This window comes from Aspergillus piperis (assembly GCF_003184755.1).
Source record: "Aspergillus piperis CBS 112811 unplaced genomic scaffold BO85scaffold_2, whole genome shotgun sequence".
NCBI lineage: Eukaryota > Fungi > Ascomycota > Eurotiomycetes > Eurotiales > Aspergillaceae > Aspergillus > Aspergillus piperis.
Genome location: NW_020291592.1, coordinates 2,673,058 through 2,693,006, shown reverse-complemented (window position 1 = coordinate 2,693,006; position 19,949 = coordinate 2,673,058). Strand labels below are relative to the sequence as shown.

At 50.8% G+C, this 19,949-nt stretch overlaps 9 protein-coding genes across 9 annotated transcripts; 5 read left to right on the top strand and 4 right to left on the bottom strand.

The window, feature by feature from the left end:
* Positions 1–3,425: 3,425 nt before the first annotated feature.
* Positions 3,426–4,643, top strand: BO85DRAFT_133703 (GFA family protein). The gene has a single exon (XM_025654017.1). It carries the CDS (start codon positions 3,566–3,568, stop codon positions 4,616–4,618), a length of 1,053 nt encoding a protein of 350 aa, XP_025520315.1. The 5' UTR covers positions 3,426–3,565; the 3' UTR covers positions 4,619–4,643.
* Positions 4,644–4,922: 279 nt separating this feature from the next.
* BO85DRAFT_484397 (putative topoisomerase family protein TRF4) lies at positions 4,923–7,079 on the top strand (the record flags this gene model as incomplete). Its single annotated transcript, XM_025663234.1, has 3 exons — positions 4,923–5,701; positions 5,755–6,445; positions 6,501–7,079. The coding sequence occupies 3 exons, from the start codon at positions 4,923–4,925 to the stop codon at positions 7,077–7,079; spliced, it is 2,049 nt and encodes a 682-aa protein (XP_025520314.1).
* A 360-nt stretch (positions 7,080–7,439) lies between these two features.
* BO85DRAFT_134107 (uncharacterized protein) lies at positions 7,440–8,076 on the bottom strand. The gene is made up of 2 exons (XM_025654018.1): positions 7,569–8,076; positions 7,440–7,475 (listed from the first exon to the last, which is right to left on the bottom strand). Exon 1 carries the CDS (start codon positions 7,963–7,965, stop codon positions 7,639–7,641), a length of 327 nt encoding a protein of 108 aa, XP_025520313.1. The 5' UTR covers positions 7,966–8,076; the 3' UTR covers positions 7,440–7,475; positions 7,569–7,638.
* On the bottom strand, positions 7,879–9,721 carry BO85DRAFT_445810 (D-arabinose 1-dehydrogenase (NAD(P)(+)) ARA2). The gene has a single exon (XM_025659359.1). The coding sequence runs from the start codon at positions 9,593–9,595 to the stop codon at positions 8,189–8,191; it is 1,407 nt and encodes a 468-aa protein (XP_025520312.1). The 5' UTR covers positions 9,596–9,721; the 3' UTR covers positions 7,879–8,188.
* Positions 9,722–10,533: 812 nt separating this feature from the next.
* BO85DRAFT_413563 (import motor complex subunit PAM16) lies at positions 10,534–11,194 on the bottom strand (the record flags this gene model as incomplete). The annotated part of the gene is made up of 2 exons (XM_025657612.1): positions 11,045–11,194; positions 10,534–10,938 (listed from the first exon to the last, which is right to left on the bottom strand). The coding sequence occupies exons 1-2, from the start codon at positions 11,045–11,047 to the stop codon at positions 10,534–10,536; spliced, it is 408 nt and encodes a 135-aa protein (XP_025520311.1). The 5' UTR covers positions 11,048–11,194.
* Positions 11,195–11,562: 368 nt separating this feature from the next.
* BO85DRAFT_413562 (PEX28-32 family peroxisomal membrane protein) lies at positions 11,563–14,279 on the top strand. The gene is made up of 3 exons (XM_025657611.1): positions 11,563–11,871; positions 12,003–13,198; positions 13,268–14,279. The coding sequence occupies exons 1-3, from the start codon at positions 11,859–11,861 to the stop codon at positions 13,895–13,897; spliced, it is 1,839 nt and encodes a 612-aa protein (XP_025520310.1). The 5' UTR covers positions 11,563–11,858; the 3' UTR covers positions 13,898–14,279.
* Positions 14,082–16,435, bottom strand: BO85DRAFT_133697 (Zn(II)2Cys6 transcription factor). The gene is made up of 4 exons (XM_025654016.1): positions 15,995–16,435; positions 15,120–15,932; positions 14,864–15,064; positions 14,082–14,810 (listed from the first exon to the last, which is right to left on the bottom strand). The coding sequence occupies exons 1-4, from the start codon at positions 16,144–16,146 to the stop codon at positions 14,267–14,269; spliced, it is 1,710 nt and encodes a 569-aa protein (XP_025520309.1). The 5' UTR covers positions 16,147–16,435; the 3' UTR covers positions 14,082–14,266.
* Positions 16,436–16,691: 256 nt separating this feature from the next.
* BO85DRAFT_133594 (uncharacterized protein) lies at positions 16,692–17,182 on the top strand. The gene has a single exon (XM_025654012.1). The coding sequence runs from the start codon at positions 16,796–16,798 to the stop codon at positions 17,066–17,068; it is 273 nt and encodes a 90-aa protein (XP_025520308.1). The 5' UTR covers positions 16,692–16,795; the 3' UTR covers positions 17,069–17,182.
* Positions 17,183–19,741, top strand: BO85DRAFT_133595 (amine oxidase). Its single transcript, XM_025654013.1, has 4 exons — positions 17,183–17,638; positions 17,692–18,277; positions 18,332–19,240; positions 19,320–19,741. Exons 1-4 carry the CDS (start codon positions 17,297–17,299, stop codon positions 19,547–19,549), a joined length of 2,067 nt encoding a protein of 688 aa, XP_025520307.1. The 5' UTR covers positions 17,183–17,296; the 3' UTR covers positions 19,550–19,741.
* The last annotated feature ends 208 nt before the right edge of the window (positions 19,742–19,949 follow it).

Below are 19,949 nucleotides of genomic sequence, written 5' to 3'. Positions count from 1 at the left end.
GCTGCTGATTAGTTGGTGGTGACTGCGAACGAACCTTCTTTTTCTTTTCTCTTATTTTATTCTACCTTTTCTCTGATTAGCGCGCCTTTCGCGGCTGGAGATACTACGTACCTACATACTAAGTTTTGCTTCTCATAAGCAGTGCTGGGAATTCAGGGTTCCACTCTTCTCCGGGGCCTGCCACGATCGAGAGTTTTGAAACACCTGGTGGGGGAGAGAAAAAAAGACTCATTCTCCATAGCTGAAAGAGGTAAATGGAGCAAGACATTGCTTTGGATGAAGTTAGTAGGGAAGTTTAGATACGAGGTATAATCAGTATCATCATACCTTGATCGTCCTGGAAGCAGCAGGGCATGTACAGTGGTGGAGTCTGTGGATGGAGGGGTTGCCATTAGCCATTATCACCACTAGCAATAGATACTAGTTGTACATAAGACTCTTCTCAGTTCTGGCTACATCCCCTACATGCAGTGATAGTTATCACAAACCACTAGAATAGATATGTAGAAAATGTGTCAGAGAGGAAGTGGAATATGATCTCACCGATACGGGTCCCCCACCCAGCAAAGCAAAGTAAAGCAAAGCAGAGCAAAGCAAACCCCTCCTACATCTCCGACTTGCTGCCTCACTTTGCTTTGTCTTTTTGACTCCACCTCCACCACACCCTCCTCCTCCTTCTCCTGATTCAACGTGGCATGATAGCTTCCCAGCATCTTAGTTGCAGGACCACTCCCTATTATTGACCGATTGGTCGTTGATCTGCTTCCCTTCCCAAACTTCCCCCCACCTTGGCCATGGTAGACCAAACATCATCCGTCTACATACCCAGGACTAAGTTTCCAGCCAGGGCACTTTCGGGATCAAGACAGAAGAAAATAAACCGGCGAGCAAGCGGGGATAGTTCTGACCAGGGTGTTCCATGCTTGTTACTGGTAAATTAACGCAGTGGCCTGTTTCATCTACTCACCTTTCTTTATAGGGCATCTTTCTAATCTTGGAGGAATGGGTGGTAACGATATCATCCATGCACGCAACACACTACTAGTAGTAGTAGTAGTAACGAGTACAAGTACACACAAGTAAATAGAGACAAGAAAATACAAACCAAACTCCCTAGTACCGGTGACTACTACCGAACCATACTCTCCCACGCCTCGCTGCAGCAAGCAAAAGTAAACTTGGACCCAGTCATCTATAGCACAAATCCACCTCCACCTGCAGTTGCAATCTATGAAGTACACTACTACTACTACTAGTAGTAGTACTACTGTGGGACACAGCAAGTAGTAGTACCCATCGTGTATCCACTACAACTCAAAACCGATTATCCCCATCCGTCACCTGGCAGATTCTTATTCCAGGGATGGATGGATAGGATGGGTTGAGGAGGGGCAAAAAGTAAAGCAAAGTAAAGCAAACAGTCGTACAGCATAGCGTTTTCTTTCCTGAAGAAAAGCATATAAAGACCCTCTTCTATCCCACATCCTCGCTCTTTTTTTATTCTCGCTCATCCACTGCTGTCTGTTCATTACGGAATATACTTCACTTCTTCTCAAATACTTTCATAGTATATATATACTACCCACCTACCCTATCTACCACCATGGCCCCCTGCGAGTGCAAGTGCTGCTCTGGCAGCTGCAACTCCTGCACTTGCGCTGACTGCAAGGTGTGTACACATCCTCGAAATACTATATTCCATCTTAGCTATGAGAGGATAGTAGTAGTATGGATGTGGAATGATACTGACAGGCTACTATGATAGCACTAAACAAACCAACCCCAATACATTCCTACTATGACAACAACAACAACAACGCCTCGTCCCTTTTTATCTTCGCTTCGCTTCGCCTCGCCCCGCCTCGCATAGTTTGCCATCGTTGAAATAATACAGAAAAAAAAACCAGATGTCGAGTGCAAATGTCTTGCTCGCTACTATCATTATTATTATGCCTTCTTTGACTTCGATGCGACTGTTGAATCTTTAGGGGAGTGGGGGGGATTAGGGCCATTGGTGTAGGGGAGATTGGTGCTGGTTGCATAATGGTATGGGTGATGAGGTTATGAATTTCAATTGTATTGTGATGTTTTGAGTGTTCAGACGTATATGTTTTTTTGATTATTCAATTTCAATGATTTACTTGACTTATTGATTGAGAGTTGCCTTCTTGGGGATTGTTGGTAGTGGTGTAGATTTTATAAGTATTCGGGGATTGGGGTACAAACTAAATACTAATTATGATGTTAACTGATTTTGTAATTTGATTTTCTACCAGGTCTGGGTATATCGTTTGTTGCTATTATATTTGTTTCTTGATTGTGTATGTATAGCTACCAAGTGATCATTTATTCTTCTATTGGTAACTGTTTTAAACTAGCTTGAAGACTATAACATGTCTAATATACCATATACGATAGAGTTCAAGAAACCGAGCCATGAAGGGGGGGGGAAAGGGGGTCAGCAGGACATACTACATGCATTATGCTATGACCACTAGCATTTTCGTATTATATCACATGTCTCTTACTGTGTAGTATCTACGTTTTTTTGTTGTCTACTAGGCTTGTCATAGTAAGATGATAGAACAAGACATAGGACAATCAGCATAGCATCTTCTGTTACTACTCCATGAGATCTAGACTCAGATAGGTACAAGCAGGTTGTCCACCGATTCTATTCGTCTATCCCTTAGAGCGAGATGTTTATTTCTGTAGGATGAGAAATACAACTATCAGTATGGTCGTCAACAAGTAGGAGTAAGTTAGGAAGTGGAAACGTACGGGGCACTGGCACTGGCCGGCGGGGCACTGGCAAGAGGCGCCGCAGCTGCAACCGTGGTCGTTACCTGTCGGTCATCGAGGTTAGCAACCCTGTATACCATACTCAGGTGATGATAACGTAGCAAAATAATTATTTCAAGCCCGAGTATTCGCCAGGACAAGGATGGTGATGCGTTAAAGCAAACATCAAACAGATTCGAGTCCCATCCATGCGTACCCCGCACTAATAAACAAACAAAACAAGGGTACTTGATGAGGGCTAAGCAAACCACCTACCCATGATGACTGGTTTTAAAGACGAGGAAATAGTCTTTTAGATTTGGAGTCAAAGGACAAAAGTCTTCTTTTCCGTGGAGATTGGAAAGAAAAGTGGTCAGAGTGGCAGTGATTTGGGAAGACGGGAAGAAAAGAGAGAGCGGGGTATTTATAGTTAAGTTGCGAGGGTCTTAGCGGGTCTGAACTTGAGCACATTTCTGCACCTCGTCTCCAGTCACCCTCCGCCATTCATCTCCCTGACTGGATACTACTAGTATTCAATCTTCCTGTTGCTGCAGGTTGGTCGTAAGCTCTTTTCTATGCTTACCCAAGAGGATGCAGCAGGGCAGATGCATGCATGCATGCATTACTAACTACATCATTGTCTTTTACTCTTGTTTTCTCTCCCAGCTAACATGATCCTGACCCAAATAGTAAATGACCCTGCAGCTGAGCTGGATTAACAGTATTACTACTCTACTGTTAAATAAACCCATTTACTTCCATCGCTATTGGCCAGCCCTCAAACATGCAGGAAGACAAAGTGACACCCATTTCTTGCCTGTGCGGAGGTGTGGCACAGGAGATCGAGCTGAAGCAATCCACCGACCATTCGGCACTCAATTTCTGTCATTGCACGGCCTGTCGCACGGTCACCGGAATGCTGTGCTCGACCTACTACCTCCTGCAGGCTAAGCCAGAGAGCCTTGACAGCCTCCAGGAGTACCAGGAAGCTGATTGCATAAGCCGCTATTTCTGTAAAACCTGTGGCGCTCATGCCTTTGCCCATTCGAAACACACAGGGCAATTCTTTGTTGCAGCCGGACCGCTGGCGGGGAGACTACCCCCAACCACATCTATACGGCATTGGCGGGCTGCCGAGACGCGTGATGGTGGCCTGACACCCTTTCTCTCTGGACAGCCAGAAGAACCGGCTCCAGCATGTTGGCTACGCACGGTTTCCAGCAACCAACCAAGCCAGCCCGAGGCCGGACTCGAGCTGTCGTCCCGGAATCCGGACGAGCTACTTGCCCGTTGTCATTGTGGGGGTGTTGAATTTTATATCACGCGGCCCGATTCTTCATCCACCAAGCCGACTTCCCCGTGGTCCGATCTGCTTGCACCGTATCATTCACAGTCCTCAAGCAATCCCCAAGACGTGAAGTGGTGGCTGCAGGATGAGAATACTAAGTATCTGGCGGGTACCTGCGCCTGTCCTTCGTGTCGCCTAGCCAGTGGTTTCCCTATTCAGCCGTGGGCGTTTATTCCTCTATCGAATATTTACAATAAGGACAAGGTGCCGCTGGCATTTGGCGCCGGCACGATGCGACAGTACAAGAGTTCCCCAGGTGTCTACCGCGAGTTCTGCAGCCGCTGCGGCGCATCCCTCTTCTGGCATGACGACGAAAGACCACTGCTGATAGATGTGAGTGTTGGCCTACTTCGAGCAGAAGAGGGTGCTAGGGCCAGTGGGTGGTTGAAATGGGCCACACAGAGAGTAAGTTTTGCGGAGATGGCAGCAGATAAGGCGTTGATCAAACACCTGCAAAATGGACTGAAGGAATTTGGGGACAGAGCTTGAATGCAGAGCCGTTTGATTTATGCTTGCCATTCCATATGTAAACTGCATGTTTATCTAGATAAGTCGCTTGTAGTAACTATAGTTAATGGGCCGGCGGAGATAAGCAAAAAGTGGGATGGAGGGCCATCCTCACCGCCTTCCCAACGCAGCCCCAGACTTTCATTCCGCCGCCGCCGTTGAAAAAAAGATCCGCCAGGCGCGTCGTTGTGGGTTGATTGCATCTCAGCCTGTGTTGTCGCTGCACGTCATTCTCCCATTTTTTGACATTATTTTTTTTGATTCTCGTTCCTTCCCTTCTCCCGTCATGCCGCCGGCTTTCGAGTTCCGGGGAAATGACCGACGGTCAGGACACCAACCCCGACATGAGTTCACTTTCCGTTATGCGCGCCCTGGAACCTCCGAACGGCCGCTTTTGAGATCTAAGCGAGAGACAACCCCAGAACAGCTACTTCCCTCCGGCGCTGCGGACTCGAAACCGGCTCTGAAGTTCGCGCCTGTGGCGAACCTTAGCGATAGCGAGGAAGCCGATATGGACGTCTCTTCGGAGGATGAGGATGAAGCAGCCCACCCGCGCAAAAAGCGTGCGGTCGATCCCAACAATACCGGCACCGCGACGGCTGCTCCAGCACCACCACCGGCCCCCAAATGGTCCAACCCCGATCCCTATACGGTCTTGCCTCCTCCGGATGAGACCCAGGGTAAGCGAGTGGACGTCGTCAAGTTGATTCGCAAGGCCCGGATTGCTGCAACCGCGGCGGCACAACCCACACAGGAAGATGCGGTGAAGACCAACGAAGATTTTATCTCGCTGAGTGGATTGGTTGATGAAGATGAAGGCGGCGGAAACGCGCCCGAAGGTGCACCAACCGGACCAAGGCGCCAGCTGGAAGGCAAGGACTCGGCGTTTGGAAACAGAAAGAGGACATACGATGATGAGATCAAGGGTGTCTCTAAGAAGACTGGGAAGCCGTTGAGCAAATACTATGATGATGGCTCGATCATTGACGAGTGGAGAGCCCGCTCGTCGGAAAATGCAACACCGTGGGCAAGTAGCATGGCTCCCAGTCTACATGTGGGCGCAAGGTGCGTGTCAATCTATGGTGAAGGAAAGAAGCAATTATTCTGACTCAAAGCAGGCTGCACAACGAGATCCTCAGCTTTTATCACTGGGTCAAACCCGTGCGCTATGAACAGATCGTGCGAGAGGACTTGGTGGCGAGGCTACAGGCTGCATTCCAGAGCAGGTACTATGGGGTGCAGCTTCGGCCTTTTGGCTCTTTTGCGTCGGGTCTATATTTGCCCACTGCCGATATTGACCTTGTACTACTCTCCACAAACTTCATGCGCAACGGTATCAAGACATTTGGTGAACGGAAAGGCCAGATCTATGCATTCTCTGCATTCTTGAAGAACCTGAACATTGCGGTGCCCAACTCGATCGAGACGATCGCTCATGCCCGAGTACCCATTCTGAAGTTCGTGGACAAGTTGACTGGCTTGAGGGTGGACTTGTCGTTCGACAATGACAGCGGCTTAGTGGCAAACGAAACCTTCCAGCAGTGGAAGGCTGAGTATCCCGCAATGCCTGTTATCGTGTCCGTCATTAAGCAATTCTTGCTCCTTCGCGGCCTCAATGAAGTCCCCACTGGCGGCCTGGGAGGGTTTTCCATCACTTGTCTCGTCACGAGTCTTCTGCAGCACCTGCCGCATGGCCATGGGACACCGAACCTGGGCAGCGTTCTCATGGACTTTTTCGAGTTCTACGGTAACGGGTTTGACTATGATTCCGTTGGAATTCGCTTTAACCCACCGGGCTACTTCAATAAGGTAAGCTCTGCCAATGATGGTTTGTGTGCACACCGACTAATGAGTTCCTGTGTAGAGGGTATATAAGCTTTCCTTCAATAACAGTCCCCGTCTGTCAATCGAGGATCCCAACAATGCCGACAACGATGTCTCAGGTGGAACACGGGAGATTGCATTGATTTTCAGAGCGTTTTCAGAGGCCTATCAACGTCTCAAGGAGCGCATGATCTCCACAGCCACAGCGGGCCAGACGCAGGCCAGCATCCTTGAAGCCATTATTGCCGCAAACTATGAGGAGTACACTGAGCAGCGGTGGCAGCTCCGGCAGGTCTTTGACACCGATGAAAGATTTGCCCGGTACCGTCGGGATTCCACTCCTCCCCCCCCTCCTCCTGAGTCTCCTCCGGCTGATGCTGCTCCACCTCTCCCTCCAAACCCCCCTCCTGCTGCACCCAAATCGCAGAAGGATAAAATGACTAAGCTGCAAAAGAAGCAACAAGCTGCGCGGGAACGTTCTGCTCGGCTCAAGCGCTTGCGTCCCGACATACCGTCCATTCCCTACTCGATCAGCAATGAGCAGGCCATCAGTCTGGGCGGCTACAAGTCGCAATCAGATATGGACAGAGACCTTTTGATGCGAGAGAAGGGGATGTAATATCTCCCAGCCAGAACTAGGGGGCTTCTTTCAAAAGAAGTCGACTTAAGACTTGTACAGTTTTCTTTCGTCTTGGGTTACCAGTGGGCACACATTTTCTGTATTATACCCTGGGATAGTTTCCTCTTTCTCTCACTTTCTGATTTCTTGTCCGCCTTTGAGCGTCTGATACCCTTCTTTTTTTTCCCTTGGCTACAAAAAAAGATATCTGGGAGCATGGTTTTACACTGGGGTGGTTTTCTTTTGCTGTTCATTCGGGGATATCGGAGCAATGCTAAATGTGGATGACACTATGCTATGGGCTATTGAGCGCGAAATGGACTATTCTGAAGATATCGCACTAACAAGCTCAATAGAAGCTGTTGCTTGGATACTCAATTTCACTTGTCAAATCTGGTTGGTATTCACATTACCTATCATATCATAACATAACCTACTGGCCAACAGCCACGCCACACGTCCTTCGCTAACACACACCTCTCTCTCTATAGGTTTAATAGATCTGTGTGATATGATCTCAGGCCAGATGTGGGTCCACAAACAACCGGCCTGCTATCGATCAGTCAAACAGAGACAGATTTCCCTTCCATGACCTACCTACCTGGCTACGCCAGCAGCAGCAGCAGCAAATTGCAAAATATTGATTGAAATTTAGAAGCATGAAAAAATCGAATTGGTACCGTACGTTCACACGGAGACCCTCGCGGGTTCTCTTGTGGATTTGCAAAACCTTACTTCCCTCCCTTTTTTCCCGTATCCTTCTCATCAAGGGGGCGCTATATGCGGTCGCTTGGAGAGGAAGAGCGAGCGAGGTTTGGGAGTTGGTGGCGATTTGGACTTTAGATTGCGGGAATAGGTAGGTAGATAGGTAGTCTATTCTATGCATGTGTGCTGGAGGCGTGTCAGGATCGTGAATGATATGTCATGTACAGATAACACTGCAAGAATCATATGCGGTCTATGTAATTCAATGAAGGGCATAGTTATGCAGTGAGCAAAGAGATGGAAGAAGCATCAAAGCAAACAGTCGCGTCTTAACAATGCATATGCATAAGTCATCATCAATCAGGCCTGGAATGTATAAGGTATGAGGGGATCAACTATCTTCATCACAGCGCAACATCAGGCGCTGCAGCAGTGGGTATCTTCTCAGCCGCATCAACTGCCTCCAGAGGCGGCGTCACCATGGTCTCATCATTAGCGCCAGCAGCAGCAGCAGCAGCAGCAGCATCCTTGTCTCTCGCAGCTAGATGCTCAGCAGACAACGAATTGACGAAATCCGGAGACGGGCTGTCCCAGGCATAATCAGCCCACTCTGGGCCCAGGATCGTCCGGATATGCTGAGCCAGAGACGAGATGCGACCACGTCTGTCTTTCGACCAAGCACGGTCGGTAATGATCCCCTCCGAGGGGGTCAGGATAGCAGGCGCCTGTGCGGCAGAAGGCACAGCGGACGGGGGCTGCAGTTCTGAGGACTTCGGTTCAACGTCCTCGTCATCGTCCTTGTTCTCCAATCCATCCACGATGCTATGCCAAACACGGAGGGTCTCATCCAACTCTTCGAAGTTGCTCACTCCCATCACACTAACTCCCAGTCTCTCCCCAGTGCCCATACTAGCCACGGAAATAAATCCCGGATCAGCATCTCCGGCCTTCGCCAGCGGGGCACCCAGCGCTCCAACCTGCTTTCCTTCGCGCAACCAGCTCTCCAACGAAAACCGGATAGCCACAACCTCCAACTTCTCACCCTGGCCATCGACCCAATCCGAAACCTCCCGGATCTTGTTGCGCAATCCATCTGGCGCGGGGTGGAAATCACCCATACTCCCAATCGGCACGCCCTGTCTCCGCAACAGACCCATGCCCAACGGGGACGCATTCGTTACAACGTCCACGCCTGCACCCACAAACCTCGGCAACCCGCGCGACAAGAGTCTCGTATTCTGCAGCGTGTAATTCGCATACGACTGCACGATATCCAACGGCTCGCCGGTCTCGCGGAGAACCAGCTCCGCTATTTCCGCCAACACGTCAATGGGGAACCCCGAGATGCCGACATACTTGATGGTGCCCTCGGTATCGCGAATGCGACGCAGTTCCCGGATAGCGGCTAGGGCTTCCTGGCGGGAGACGAACTCGACGTCGTGGCAGTAGACAACGTCTAGGTAGTCGGTGTGTAGGCGCTGGAGACTGCGACGAACGCTCTGGCGCACCCAGGCAGGGGAGTAGTCGAAGGAGGAGGAGGCGATGCGGCCGACTTTGGTGAGGATGTAGTAGGATGAGCGGGGGTGATGGGTGCGGACGTAGTCGGTGGCGAGGGCGCGGCCGAGGAGTTCTTCGGCGGGCCCGTAGTAGGGGGATGTGTCGAAGGCGCGGATGCCGGAGGTGAAGGCGCGCTGGACCAGTTCAGTGGTGGGGAGGGCGAAGGGGTCGTGGTTGTATTGGTTGTTGAAGGTTGCGGTGCCCATTATCAGTGGCGGGAGGGCCGCTGAGAGGGGGGTGGAGGGACGGGGCATTGTTGGTCTTTCTTTATGTTTTTGCTGTGTAGATGGAGTCGAAAGTAGGAGAGAAAGTATTTACAAGAAGAGAATGAGAGAAAGAGGGTGAGGAAAGGAAGAGGGAGAGAGGGAAAGAGAGGATGGCGAGGGGAAATAATAAAAGAGCAAAAGGAGGGGAAAGAAAATCTGCGGCGGAGATAAGGGAATCTCACCCGGGCAATATTCCCCGCTGGGGCGTTTCCGCTCCGCGATGGCGCCATGATGGCCACCAATGAGCATTGCTTGATGTTTTTGAGATGATGGAAGATTATTTCTCATGATTGATTGTGAACGATGCTAGCATTTGTACACAACTCTCAGTGGAATCATGACCTTCCACGCAACCGTGGAGGGTACTAAAGTACAGGTATCAATCCTCTGAACAGGACAAAAGAGGGGAGAAGGGATCATTAAGAACAGAAGAAAAAAAGAAAAGAACACAAAGATAGGATCATCCTTGTGCCCTGCTAGGCTCGTAGGCCCTTCGTCTTTCGAATAATATACACATATACTCTCAGTCAGGACGTAAAATGGCCCGGCGAACAAGGCGCAACCAACCCAGACCGTCGACTCAGCCTGGAATCTGATATGCCATATGCCCTTCATTCAAGTCCGAGTCCATCTGTCTCGACGAGATGCAAGCCACCATATAAATATAGGAATCTAAACTCTTTCCAAGCTGCAAGTTGGAATCACCAAAACGCCATGCTATGCCGCGAAAACCGAGAGGGAGAAAAACAGGAGGTCGAGGAGATCGTTAAGAGGGGCTTCCGATGGTCGGTGCAAATGCTTCGACCCTGTTGATGAGAGCCAAGCTTAAATCGATCGAAACGCAAGAACTCCCAGATGGCAGCCCGAGAGCAAACAATCATTCCTGAAGAAGTTGAGCCGGGTGCTATAGGTAAAAAGAAACGCATTCACCGGTCCTTATATACCTTGGGCTTCCAGCCGTCGCGCAGCTCCTTCTCCTCGGCCATCTTGCGCTCGGCCTGTCGGACTTCCATCTCTAACCTCTCCCGGGCCCGAAGAATCTTGCTTTGCAGGTAGAAACTACCACCCTTCTGGGGATCGTTGAGGTCGAACAGCTTCTTGAATCGTTCCATCACTTGCTCCAGGTTGGCCTCGCCGTTTTGCGGGGGCTTGACGTTGAGAATCTTGCAGGCCTCGTCGAGAGTCAATCCGGAAGACATGCTGGCGCCGACCTTCTTGCCCGTCTGCGCGGCGTACTTGGAGGAGGCTTGGGCTTGCTTGTAGGCCTCGGCGAAGGCCTTGCCGAAGACACGGGCGCCCGTGACGACGACTTGAGTGACGATACGATGAGCCTGTTGGGTGAGAAGAGAGCAAGGTTAGTATACCTGAGCATGGCGGCCGATCGGGATAGAGAAAGCATCAAATTGGCTTCAGAGGAGTGAGGGTGTCTCCACATACCATGATGACTGGATATTATAGCCGATAAACGGACTTCAAGGATTAAATCAAAGCTCCAGGAGCGACGGCGAACAAAAGAAATGATGCGACCGGGGAGTAGTGGAGGGAGTCCCTGGCTGGATCAAGAAGGGGAGCGGAAAGCGGATTCGATGGCGATGGAAACAGACGGAGAGGGAAAAATTCGGCAGCGCTTTTAGTCCGTTTTGCCGTACCGCCGCGGCCTGAGGCGTCCCCGGATTGGTTCCTGGATTGGATGTAAAGTAGACCAACCAACTATTGGACTCGATACTATTTGACCGTCAAAAAGAAAGCACTCACCCCCTACCTGATACAGTACTTCAGCTGCTGTGTATCTGCTGATTTGTCAAATACAATAGAACAATGATTTGTTATTGCAGGGTCTTACTGTGTGTCTCTCACCTCATCTTCCTTGACTGATGCATCGCATCTATACGTATGTAACGGTCACTGACGGTATCCATACCGGCCTGTCACTTGATATCCACATTGTGTAAATTGTGCAAATTGTGTATGGTATGGTAATATCCGGGCGAGGCAGGCTGTCACATGTTCCGAGCAGCAGACGAAAAGCTTCAATTCTCAGCTGCACCCGCGGATCTCAGGCTATTACCCCCTTCCATCCCCGCAGATGATCGGCCTCCAGGGACCTTGTCTCTAACTTTTGGTCCCCCATCTTTCGTTGGGTCTGACCAGCATTTATTGTGTGTCTCTCGCCCTTTTCCTTCTCCCTCTCTCTTCTCCGCGTCTCACCGCCCGCAATGACCTTGGATGCATATGACGTCTCTGTTGTTGGATGGCAGCTCTCGGTAGGTGATACAAACAAATGCACTTTCTGACTCTGACGACTACTTTCCACCTCCTATTCTCTTCGAGTATCTGGTCCACGTGGACGAGCCGCTCTCATCCACTACCGCCCTGAATACTAATGTCGCGACAGAAGATATTCCGTGGATAGATTCCATGGCCCCATCATCATCCACGCAGGACCATGCTGACTCTCAGCCTCCGACGGTCGCTGCTTTCTCCCCCACCACCATCTCAGGCTCGTCCGTCACATCGAGGCAGCGTTCCAGCATCATCGTGCATCGAAAATCGCCGCTACTGGTGGCCACGCCCCCTCAGATCACCCGGGCATTGGCCTATTCGCATCCGTTTATTCTCCCGTTGAACAAGCTCGTTGGATTGCTCACATGGACCACTGGAGACGGCTGGCAGAGCTTCCTGCTGGTAGCAGTATTCTGGACGCTTGTTCTCTATGGCGATGTGATTATTACCTGGACCGGGCCACTCCTCGTGGTCATCGGCCTCATTTTGGGCATGTACTGGCGACGCTACTCCCCGTTGTCGTCCAGGGCTCACCTGAGTGAGAAGCAAGGCCATCAAAGGGCTGCTTCGGAGACATTCCCCCATCGGCATGAAACGTTGGACGAAATCGTGGAGACGCTAAGGACATTTACCACACGCTGCAATATTCTCCTAGAGCCACTCGTGGAATTTACCGACTTCCTGTCCACGCAGAGGACAGCGACTTCTGCCACCACCCGACCGGCTCTTACAACCTTGTTCATTCGAATCCTCTTCGTTACACCAATATGGATCGCCTTGACTCTTCCACCGTTGTATCTTATTACCACTCGCCGGGTTATCATGACCCTCGGCACTATCATTCTCACCTATCACTCTCGCCCGGCAAGAGTGTCCCGTGTCATTCTTTGGCGATCGTTAACGATCCGCCGGATATGCTCCATAATCACCGGCCTATCCTTTTCTTCTACAGTTGATAAGGCGCACTCGCTGTTAATGCAGAGCCAGGGCCATGCGATGAGCATTGCGACAAGACGTCGAGGAGACTCCTCCGGTGTGAGATTCACCTTTGTCATCTATGAGAACCAACGTCGTTGGCTTGGAATCGGCTGGACGTACTCTCTGTTCCCTTCCGAGCGAGCTGCTTGGACAGACGAGCATTTGAATCACGTCCCATCTAAGGAGGACTTTGAGCTGCCCGGTGTCGCAAACGGAAATGCTCAGTGGCGCTGGGTCGAAGGGAGTGACTGGCGTATTGAAGGCGCCGACGAGTCAGGAAAGTCGGACGCCAAAGCTGATGGCGGGGGCTGGGTCTACTATGACAACAAGGTGGGACACATTGTTTCCCATGTTCTGACAAATGTCCAGGTTCCAGGATTACTAACAGCATGGGAACAGTGGAACGACGGTCGCCGTGGTCAAGATGGTTGGGATCGATACACCCGTCGTCGGAAGTGGTGTCGTGACGCCGAACTGGTTGAGATTCCCTCAGCGGGCGAGAGCACCTCAGTGGAGACCAAATCCGGCATCGCCCAGTCACTGGAGCAGGAAAAGGCCGCCAACGCCCATGAGAAGGAGATCTCATCTACGGTCGACGCCGACGCAGAAAGTCTCGCCCCGTCAACCTCATCCAAGTCCCGCAAACGACGTTGGTTTGGGAGTACGAAGAGTGTAAGCGACAAAGCCAGCAGCATCTCCTCTGCTCCACCAACGTCCACCAATAACTCCTCCGTAGATCTCGGAAAATTGAAGTCCGCCACCCCTACCGGCAGCTACACGCCAACCGGGAAGTCCACCGCAACTGCAACCCGACCCATCAGTATTCCGCACGCCCGGAAATCGTCCAATTACTCGGGAGGCAGCGCCAGTCACAGCAGCAGCTTCGGCCGCGACGGGAGTATCAGGGAGAAAGAGATGTCTCTCGCTCAGGACCGTCTAGACCGCTGGGGCACTCGCGCCACAGGGGGTACTGAACGAGCCGAGCGAGAGATGGGATTAGGTGATGAGGTCAATATGGGGTTGAGCTGATCTTATTCAGTCATGGAGGAGAGGTGAAGCTACACTGCAACTGGCGGCGTCTCAAGAGAATGGCATTTTCTTTTTCTTGCAAAGCGGACTTCTTATTCATTGTTTTATTTCGGGCTTTTGTTGCGTCTGGTGGACGGGGTGTTTTGGGTACTTCTCTTCTTAGCCCTTTATTATTACTCTGTGCGGTTTAACGCCTTGATGAAATGGAGATACCCTTGTTTACCCAAGAAAAGATCTGCTCGGAGCAGTGCCGTAAGTCGAAGACTTGTCAAGCTGTGGTATCAGAAGTATTTTTAGTGGTTATCGTACGGAATCTAGTATTCACTTATTGTTCATATATACAGTATGTAGTATAGTGGTACGTGGTATCTAAGCAAGAATCAAATCCCACTGTAAGCGCTCCAACATATCAAGCCAATGCACATTCCCTTCTCCCGCCCAGAGGATACTTAACATCTCTTTTGCTCTTCTCACATTGCCGATCCCAAAGTTCGCCTCTAATTTATCCAATGAATGTATAATGAGCTCCTGGTCTGAGGGATGTTTGCTCTCGCAGCCAGCAATGAAGAGTGGGAATGTAAGGGCAGAGAATTCGCAGTGTTCGTCGAGTGGGAATTCCCTAATTCTGGACAAGAGCTGATGTAATGCGGTTGATCGGGGGAGGGAGATTGATGGTGATGGTACCGCCTTGAATGGCGTATGTAGTGTTAATTGTAATGGGGCAGCAAATTGTGGTGATAATGGTGCTGCCGTTCTCTGGTTCAGTCTTTCCAGAGTTGAATGGAGATAGATGTACGCAGCATCGCGGAAGCAGTTGGCGACCATGCGCAGACGGATAAGGTTCGATTCGGTTATGCCCCGTGGGAGGATATATTCGGTGTTGGTGGGTGCCCAGTCTCGGAGGGATGTGTCGCTGTGTGGTTGATGGTTAGCGGGAACTGTGGATGTTGTTGAGGGGGTACTTACATTAAGTGGACCTCTAGGTCCAAGGCTACGGGGTCTTGAGATAGGGTGGGGAGGTCGGCTATTCGGGCGCATATCTTGATGAGGTCTTCTGCGTAGCCGATGTAGATGTCGAGCTTGGATATTTTGACGTTGCCAATATCAAGGTCGTAGTTGATGTGTTTGCGGTTGCTGATTCTGGCCATGTTATAGGCATAGATGTAGCTATGGTGTGGTTAGCTTTGGTTTCAAGGCAGGTAATTTGTAGAACGAGTCTTACAAGCCGCTTAGAAATTCCCTCATGTCATCTTTCAGGGCATTAACTCCACCGCGAGCCACTATGAGCTCTTGCAGGGCGTTCAGATGCGCGGTCCACTGCTGAACGCTTCCGCGTACGATTTCATACTTGCAAAGCATGGCTACCGCCAGGATGGCCTCATCGGGAAGGGTCCGCGCTGAATATTCGGCAATTGTCGACTGCAGTCCACTCAGCGTTTGAACGTAGTAGTCTGTTGCGGCTGTCTGGGCCTCCTGTTTGTCCCGGGACCGATTTGCAAAGTGTGTTGCAGATACCGCACACAAAGCTTTCATCAGAAGAGGCGATGATAGGGCCCGGGGTATGAGAAACGATCGAAGGGGGTTGTCGATACTCTCGAGGTTGGCTAGTAGCTTGGAGCCCAGCTCGGTGTGATACTGGAGATAGTGCGTATCGTGATGCGAAAGATGACTGAAGTACCTACTTGGCATGGGTGAAGCCACGGTGAGTGTATCGCAGGAGTCAAAGTCAGTTATGGTAACCTGTTTGTCTTCATATTCATTGTTCTCATTGTTCCAAGAGTATAGACTGCTGTTGTCAGATTCCGCCGGAGTTGTTGGCGCTGTTGATAGACTGCTCGAGACTGAGGAGCTCGGGGACAACCAGAGCTCTTCCCCCGCAACACGCGAATAAGTTGTTGAAACTGATGTTGTACTAACTCTGCGCCGTTTCGGTGCTCTGAATTGGCTGAAGACATTTGCTGATGGATCTAAAGGCTCTGCCCATATTGAGCCATAGCCCTCACATTTCAAGCCCAACCTGGCACAACTATGGCAGCTATTGTAATCGAGTAGTTAGTGCCTCGTATACCCTAGTACCGGGGGCGAACTTCATCATACCAGGGCTTCGCTTCATCACACCGCTTCCGACGACGCTTGCATGTCAAGCAGCCAGACCGTGTCCACTTGGCGCCTTCTCGTCTGCATCTCCGCCTCGTCGGGGTCCGAGTTGAAGGCTGTTGCACCATGGTTGCAGGATTGGATACTGTCATGATATAGGAGCAGTTTTGTAATTAAAAAGGATATTCCAGGCTATCTAGGCTTATAGAAATCAATGCTGCTGGTTTGTTCTCTCGATGATGCGTGGGACTACTACTAGTATGGAGTAGTCTGGTTCGGTCGTGGATGTATATTTCCGCATCGGCAACTTGCATCAACCGGATACTAAGCAGATGGAGAAAAGCCGGCAGCCAATGGATCTGTCAGGACACCAGCCGGTTGACCGTTAGACCGAGTCACCAAGCAAGTGTACCTTGCTTGAAGCAGACCAGATGAGAATAGTTGAAGGACAGAAAGAGAGACGAAGGATGAGCCTCCAAGAAGGGCCGGGGAAAGTCGGCGCTAAACCCAAAGAGGAAGGAGATACGCTGAGATTTGGCAGCTTTTATCGGAGATGGAGAAGATTCCCCCGCTTTTCGAGATTCCTTTGCTGAAGATCTCCGGGTGAGTAATTGAGAAATGCAGGGAAAAAAAGATCGAGTATGACATTCGAGTACTGACAATTGCACTCGTTTATCTAGCAAGCATGTGGCTACAGAGATAAGGAAAAGACAGCCGTTATCGGCGGGAAGGGGGGGAAGTTTATCGTCGAGTCCGATCTGCTGGATGCCACTATACGGAACAAGTATGTTGATGGGATGAATGTCCAGTATTACGTCTCTCGGCAAACGAGCGCCTTTTGCATCGCTTATCCTCGCGTTCCTCGGACCCCGAAACGGAGGAGGGAGACCGCAAGGGGAATTCTATGACCAATGCACGGCGGCTATCAGGCTGTCAATCCATGGCAGATTAACAAATCGTCGAGATCTTGAAGCCGCAGTCCCAGACTTACCGCCGCCCCACTTGTCCCAATTAGGCATGTCCATCCAGACCGTGGAGATCCTTGGGTCTCTTGCGGCTTCACCTTCTCCATGAGCTTCCCTTTTTTGCCTTTGTGCTGGGTCCCTCGCCGAAAGGGTGAAGTGCTCAATGGACTACATATATCTCGGTTTGCCCCCCCCGGGCAATGGACACTTGCTGTTCAATCTCATCCTTCTTGATATGACCTGATTCCCCCAAGGACTTTGTCCCAATATATCTTTCATCATTTCCCCAGTCGCATCATCTCTCCCCATCAAGCACACACACGCGCGCCTTCTGAACATGTCAATTGCATCTCAGGGGCCCAGCTTGGCCACTTCGGCCAGCCCTCACCCTTTTGATCCCGTCCGGCCTCAAGAAATCCGCTTGGCGGTCCGGATCCTGGAAGCTGCCTTCCCAGGTGTCAAGCTGCGCTACAATCGTATTGATATCCACGAGCCCATCAAGAAGGATGTCGTCCCATACATCGAGGCTGAGAGGTTAAGGAAACCCCTTCCTCCGAAGCCCGCGCGTCTTCTCTACTCCTACTTCTATCGCCTTGATACCGGCGCATGGTGCAAGGCGTTGATGAACGCGGACACCGCATCCGTCGTATACGTCAAGGAATTACCAGAGGGAGTCCAGGTGTGTACAGTTTGATTTGACTATGAAGTTCTTGCGCTAACAGTTGGCCTCAGCCTCCAGTGGATATCGATGAATTGGCCGTTATCGAAGAAGTTTGCATGAAGCACCCCGCAGTGCAGGCGGAAATTGCAAAGCTTCAGCTACCCCCCGGCATGACTGTCTGCAATGACCCGTGGATGTACGGCACCGAGAGTCTGACCGAGTCAAGACGGATGTTCCAGTGCTTCATGTACATGGTGGAAGTAGACCACCCCGAAAACAACCACTATTCCTTGCCTTGCAAGTTCTCCCCGGTGTTCGATGCCTTTACACATGAGTTGATCCGCATGGATTATCTGCCGGGTGGCTCGGATGCACAGGAACAGGCCGTTGAGACTCAGCCCTGGAAGCCCGTCAAGGCAGTCCAATACGCCCATGACCTGCAGGATGAGCCCATTCGGACAGACCTAAAGCCCTACATTGTGCAGCAACCCGAAGGACCCTCTTTCTCGGTGGATGGCAACTTTGTCTACTGGCAGAAGTGGCGCTTCAGGGTTGGCTTCAACAACCGGGAGGGCATGGTTCTTTACAACGTCACCTATGATAACCGCAGCGTCTTCTACCGCCTTGCGGTATCAGAAATGACCGTCCCTTACGGAGGTAGGCAGAACCGGACATCTTTTATGTAAAATAATATGCTAATATGGATGATAGACCCTCGCGCACCCTACCACCGCAAGCAAGCTTTCGACGTTGGCGATGTCGGTTTTGGTCTCAACGCCAACCAGCTAACGCTGGGTTGCGACTGCCTAGGTCATATCAAGTACTTCGACGGCTACCGGGCTGACTGCAAGGGAAACCCGGTCCTGCTGAAGAACATCATTTGCATGCACGAGCAGGATAATGGCCTGCAACACAAGCACACCAACTATAGATCCGGCGCTGCTACCGTGGTCCGCAACCGCCAGCTTGTCCTGCAGATGATCTGCACCGTCGCTAACTACGAGTACATCTTCGCCTACATCTTCGACCAGGCCGCCAACATTGAACTGGAAGTGCGCGCAACCGGAATTCTATCGACGGTGCCTTTTGATAACACCAATGGCGAGACTGTCAAGTGGGGTACCAACGTTGGTCCGGGCGTGATGGCTCCTTATCACCAGCACATGTTCTCTTTCCGCATTGACCCGGCCCTGGATGGCCACAAGAACACTGTTTACTATGAGGAGAGTGTACCTCTTCCCGAAGACGAGAAGAACCCTTGGCTAGTAGGTTACACCACTGAGCAGACTGTGATGGATAAGGCAGGCTCAGCCGACCTTGACATCAACCGCAACCGGGTCTTCAAGATTCGCAACGACAACGTCATCAACCCCATCACCTACAAGCCCATTTCCTACAAGCTCCACCCGGCACCTAGCCAAATGCTCCTCCAGAGCAAGAGAGCCATTGGCTACGGTCGTGCCGAGTTCGCCACCAAGCCCATCTGGGTGACCAGATACCAAGACGATGAGTTGTATGCTGCGGGCGAGTTCACCAACCAGAGCCGACGCGCTGTTGGCGTGGAGACCTGGTCCAAGCGGAATGACCCTACTGAGAACGAAGACGTGGTTCTCTGGCACAGTAAGTCCTACCACTCCCTACCCCCTTTGTTGTACATGTACAGAGATCAAGGATAATTCAGCTAACACGTACATTCTAGCATTCGGCATCACTCACAACCCCCGTGTCGAAGACTTCCCCGTCATGCCCATGGAACGCATCAGCGTGATGCTGCGTCCCGACGGCTTCTTCACGAAGAACCCGGCCGTGGATGTTCCTCAGTCGTCGCAGACCTTCAACAAGTCTACCCTCCACCCGGAACCTGCTGCGGCAGTCCCCTCCTGCTGCAGTGGATCCAGCAAGGCCAAGCTGTATAAGCGCATGGACTAGTGGAACAGAACCACTTTTGTTTAGAATTTCGCGATGCATCTGGGATAGGGGAGGTGTATGATTTACGATACATAAGCACGTTGCTGGCGTTGTGATAGTATAATTATTATTTTGTATATACACCATGAATTAGATGGATTCAAACTTCATACTTCAGCATTTATTTAGAGCATTTATTTGTCATTAAGAGCATGATATCAGTACATATCTATCGGAAATTGTTCGCCAAACCAGCCCTACCTCGGGCCCGATCCATACCTGTCTGTTATTGGCCACCGCATCGGTCCTTAGCAGACAATCCGGGCCCGAAGCAGCATCCAGCTTTACGATTGGCTGATACACACACCACCCATACAAGTATATAATCACAACATCCATATGACGACAATAGTATATTATA

What these genes read in the sequence shown, in the direction of transcription:
- BO85DRAFT_133703 (XM_025654017.1), top strand. Translation starts at nt 3,566, where the DNA reads ATGCAGGAAGACAAAGTGACACCCATTTCTTGCCTGTGCGGAGGTGTG.
- BO85DRAFT_134107 (XM_025654018.1), bottom strand. Translation starts at nt 7,965, where the DNA reads ATGCATAGAATAGACTACCTATCTACCTACCTATTCCCGCAATCTAAA.
- BO85DRAFT_445810 (XM_025659359.1), bottom strand. Translation starts at nt 9,595, where the DNA reads ATGCCCCGTCCCTCCACCCCCCTCTCAGCGGCCCTCCCGCCACTGATA.
- BO85DRAFT_413562 (XM_025657611.1), top strand. An exon ending in GGGTCTACTATGACAACAAG is followed by an intron (nt 13,199 to 13,267) that starts GTGGGACACATT and finishes GCATGGGAACAG; the next exon opens with TGGAACGACGGTCGCCGTGG.
- BO85DRAFT_133697 (XM_025654016.1), bottom strand. Translation starts at nt 16,146, where the DNA reads ATGACAGTATCCAATCCTGCAACCATGGTGCAACAGCCTTCAACTCGG. An exon ending in TGTGATGAAGCGAAGCCCTG is followed by an intron (nt 15,933 to 15,994) that starts GTATGATGAAGT and finishes CGATTACAATAG; the next exon opens with CTGCCATAGTTGTGCCAGGT. An exon ending in AGGGAATTTCTAAGCGGCTT is followed by an intron (nt 15,065 to 15,119) that starts GTAAGACTCGTT and finishes ACCACACCATAG; the next exon opens with CTACATCTATGCCTATAACA.
- BO85DRAFT_133594 (XM_025654012.1), top strand. Translation starts at nt 16,796, where the DNA reads ATGTCCAGTATTACGTCTCTCGGCAAACGAGCGCCTTTTGCATCGCTT.
- BO85DRAFT_133595 (XM_025654013.1), top strand. Translation starts at nt 17,297, where the DNA reads ATGTCAATTGCATCTCAGGGGCCCAGCTTGGCCACTTCGGCCAGCCCT. An exon ending in AATGACCGTCCCTTACGGAG is followed by an intron (nt 18,278 to 18,331) that starts GTAGGCAGAACC and finishes TATGGATGATAG; the next exon opens with ACCCTCGCGCACCCTACCAC. An exon ending in AGACGTGGTTCTCTGGCACA is followed by an intron (nt 19,241 to 19,319) that starts GTAAGTCCTACC and finishes CGTACATTCTAG; the next exon opens with CATTCGGCATCACTCACAAC.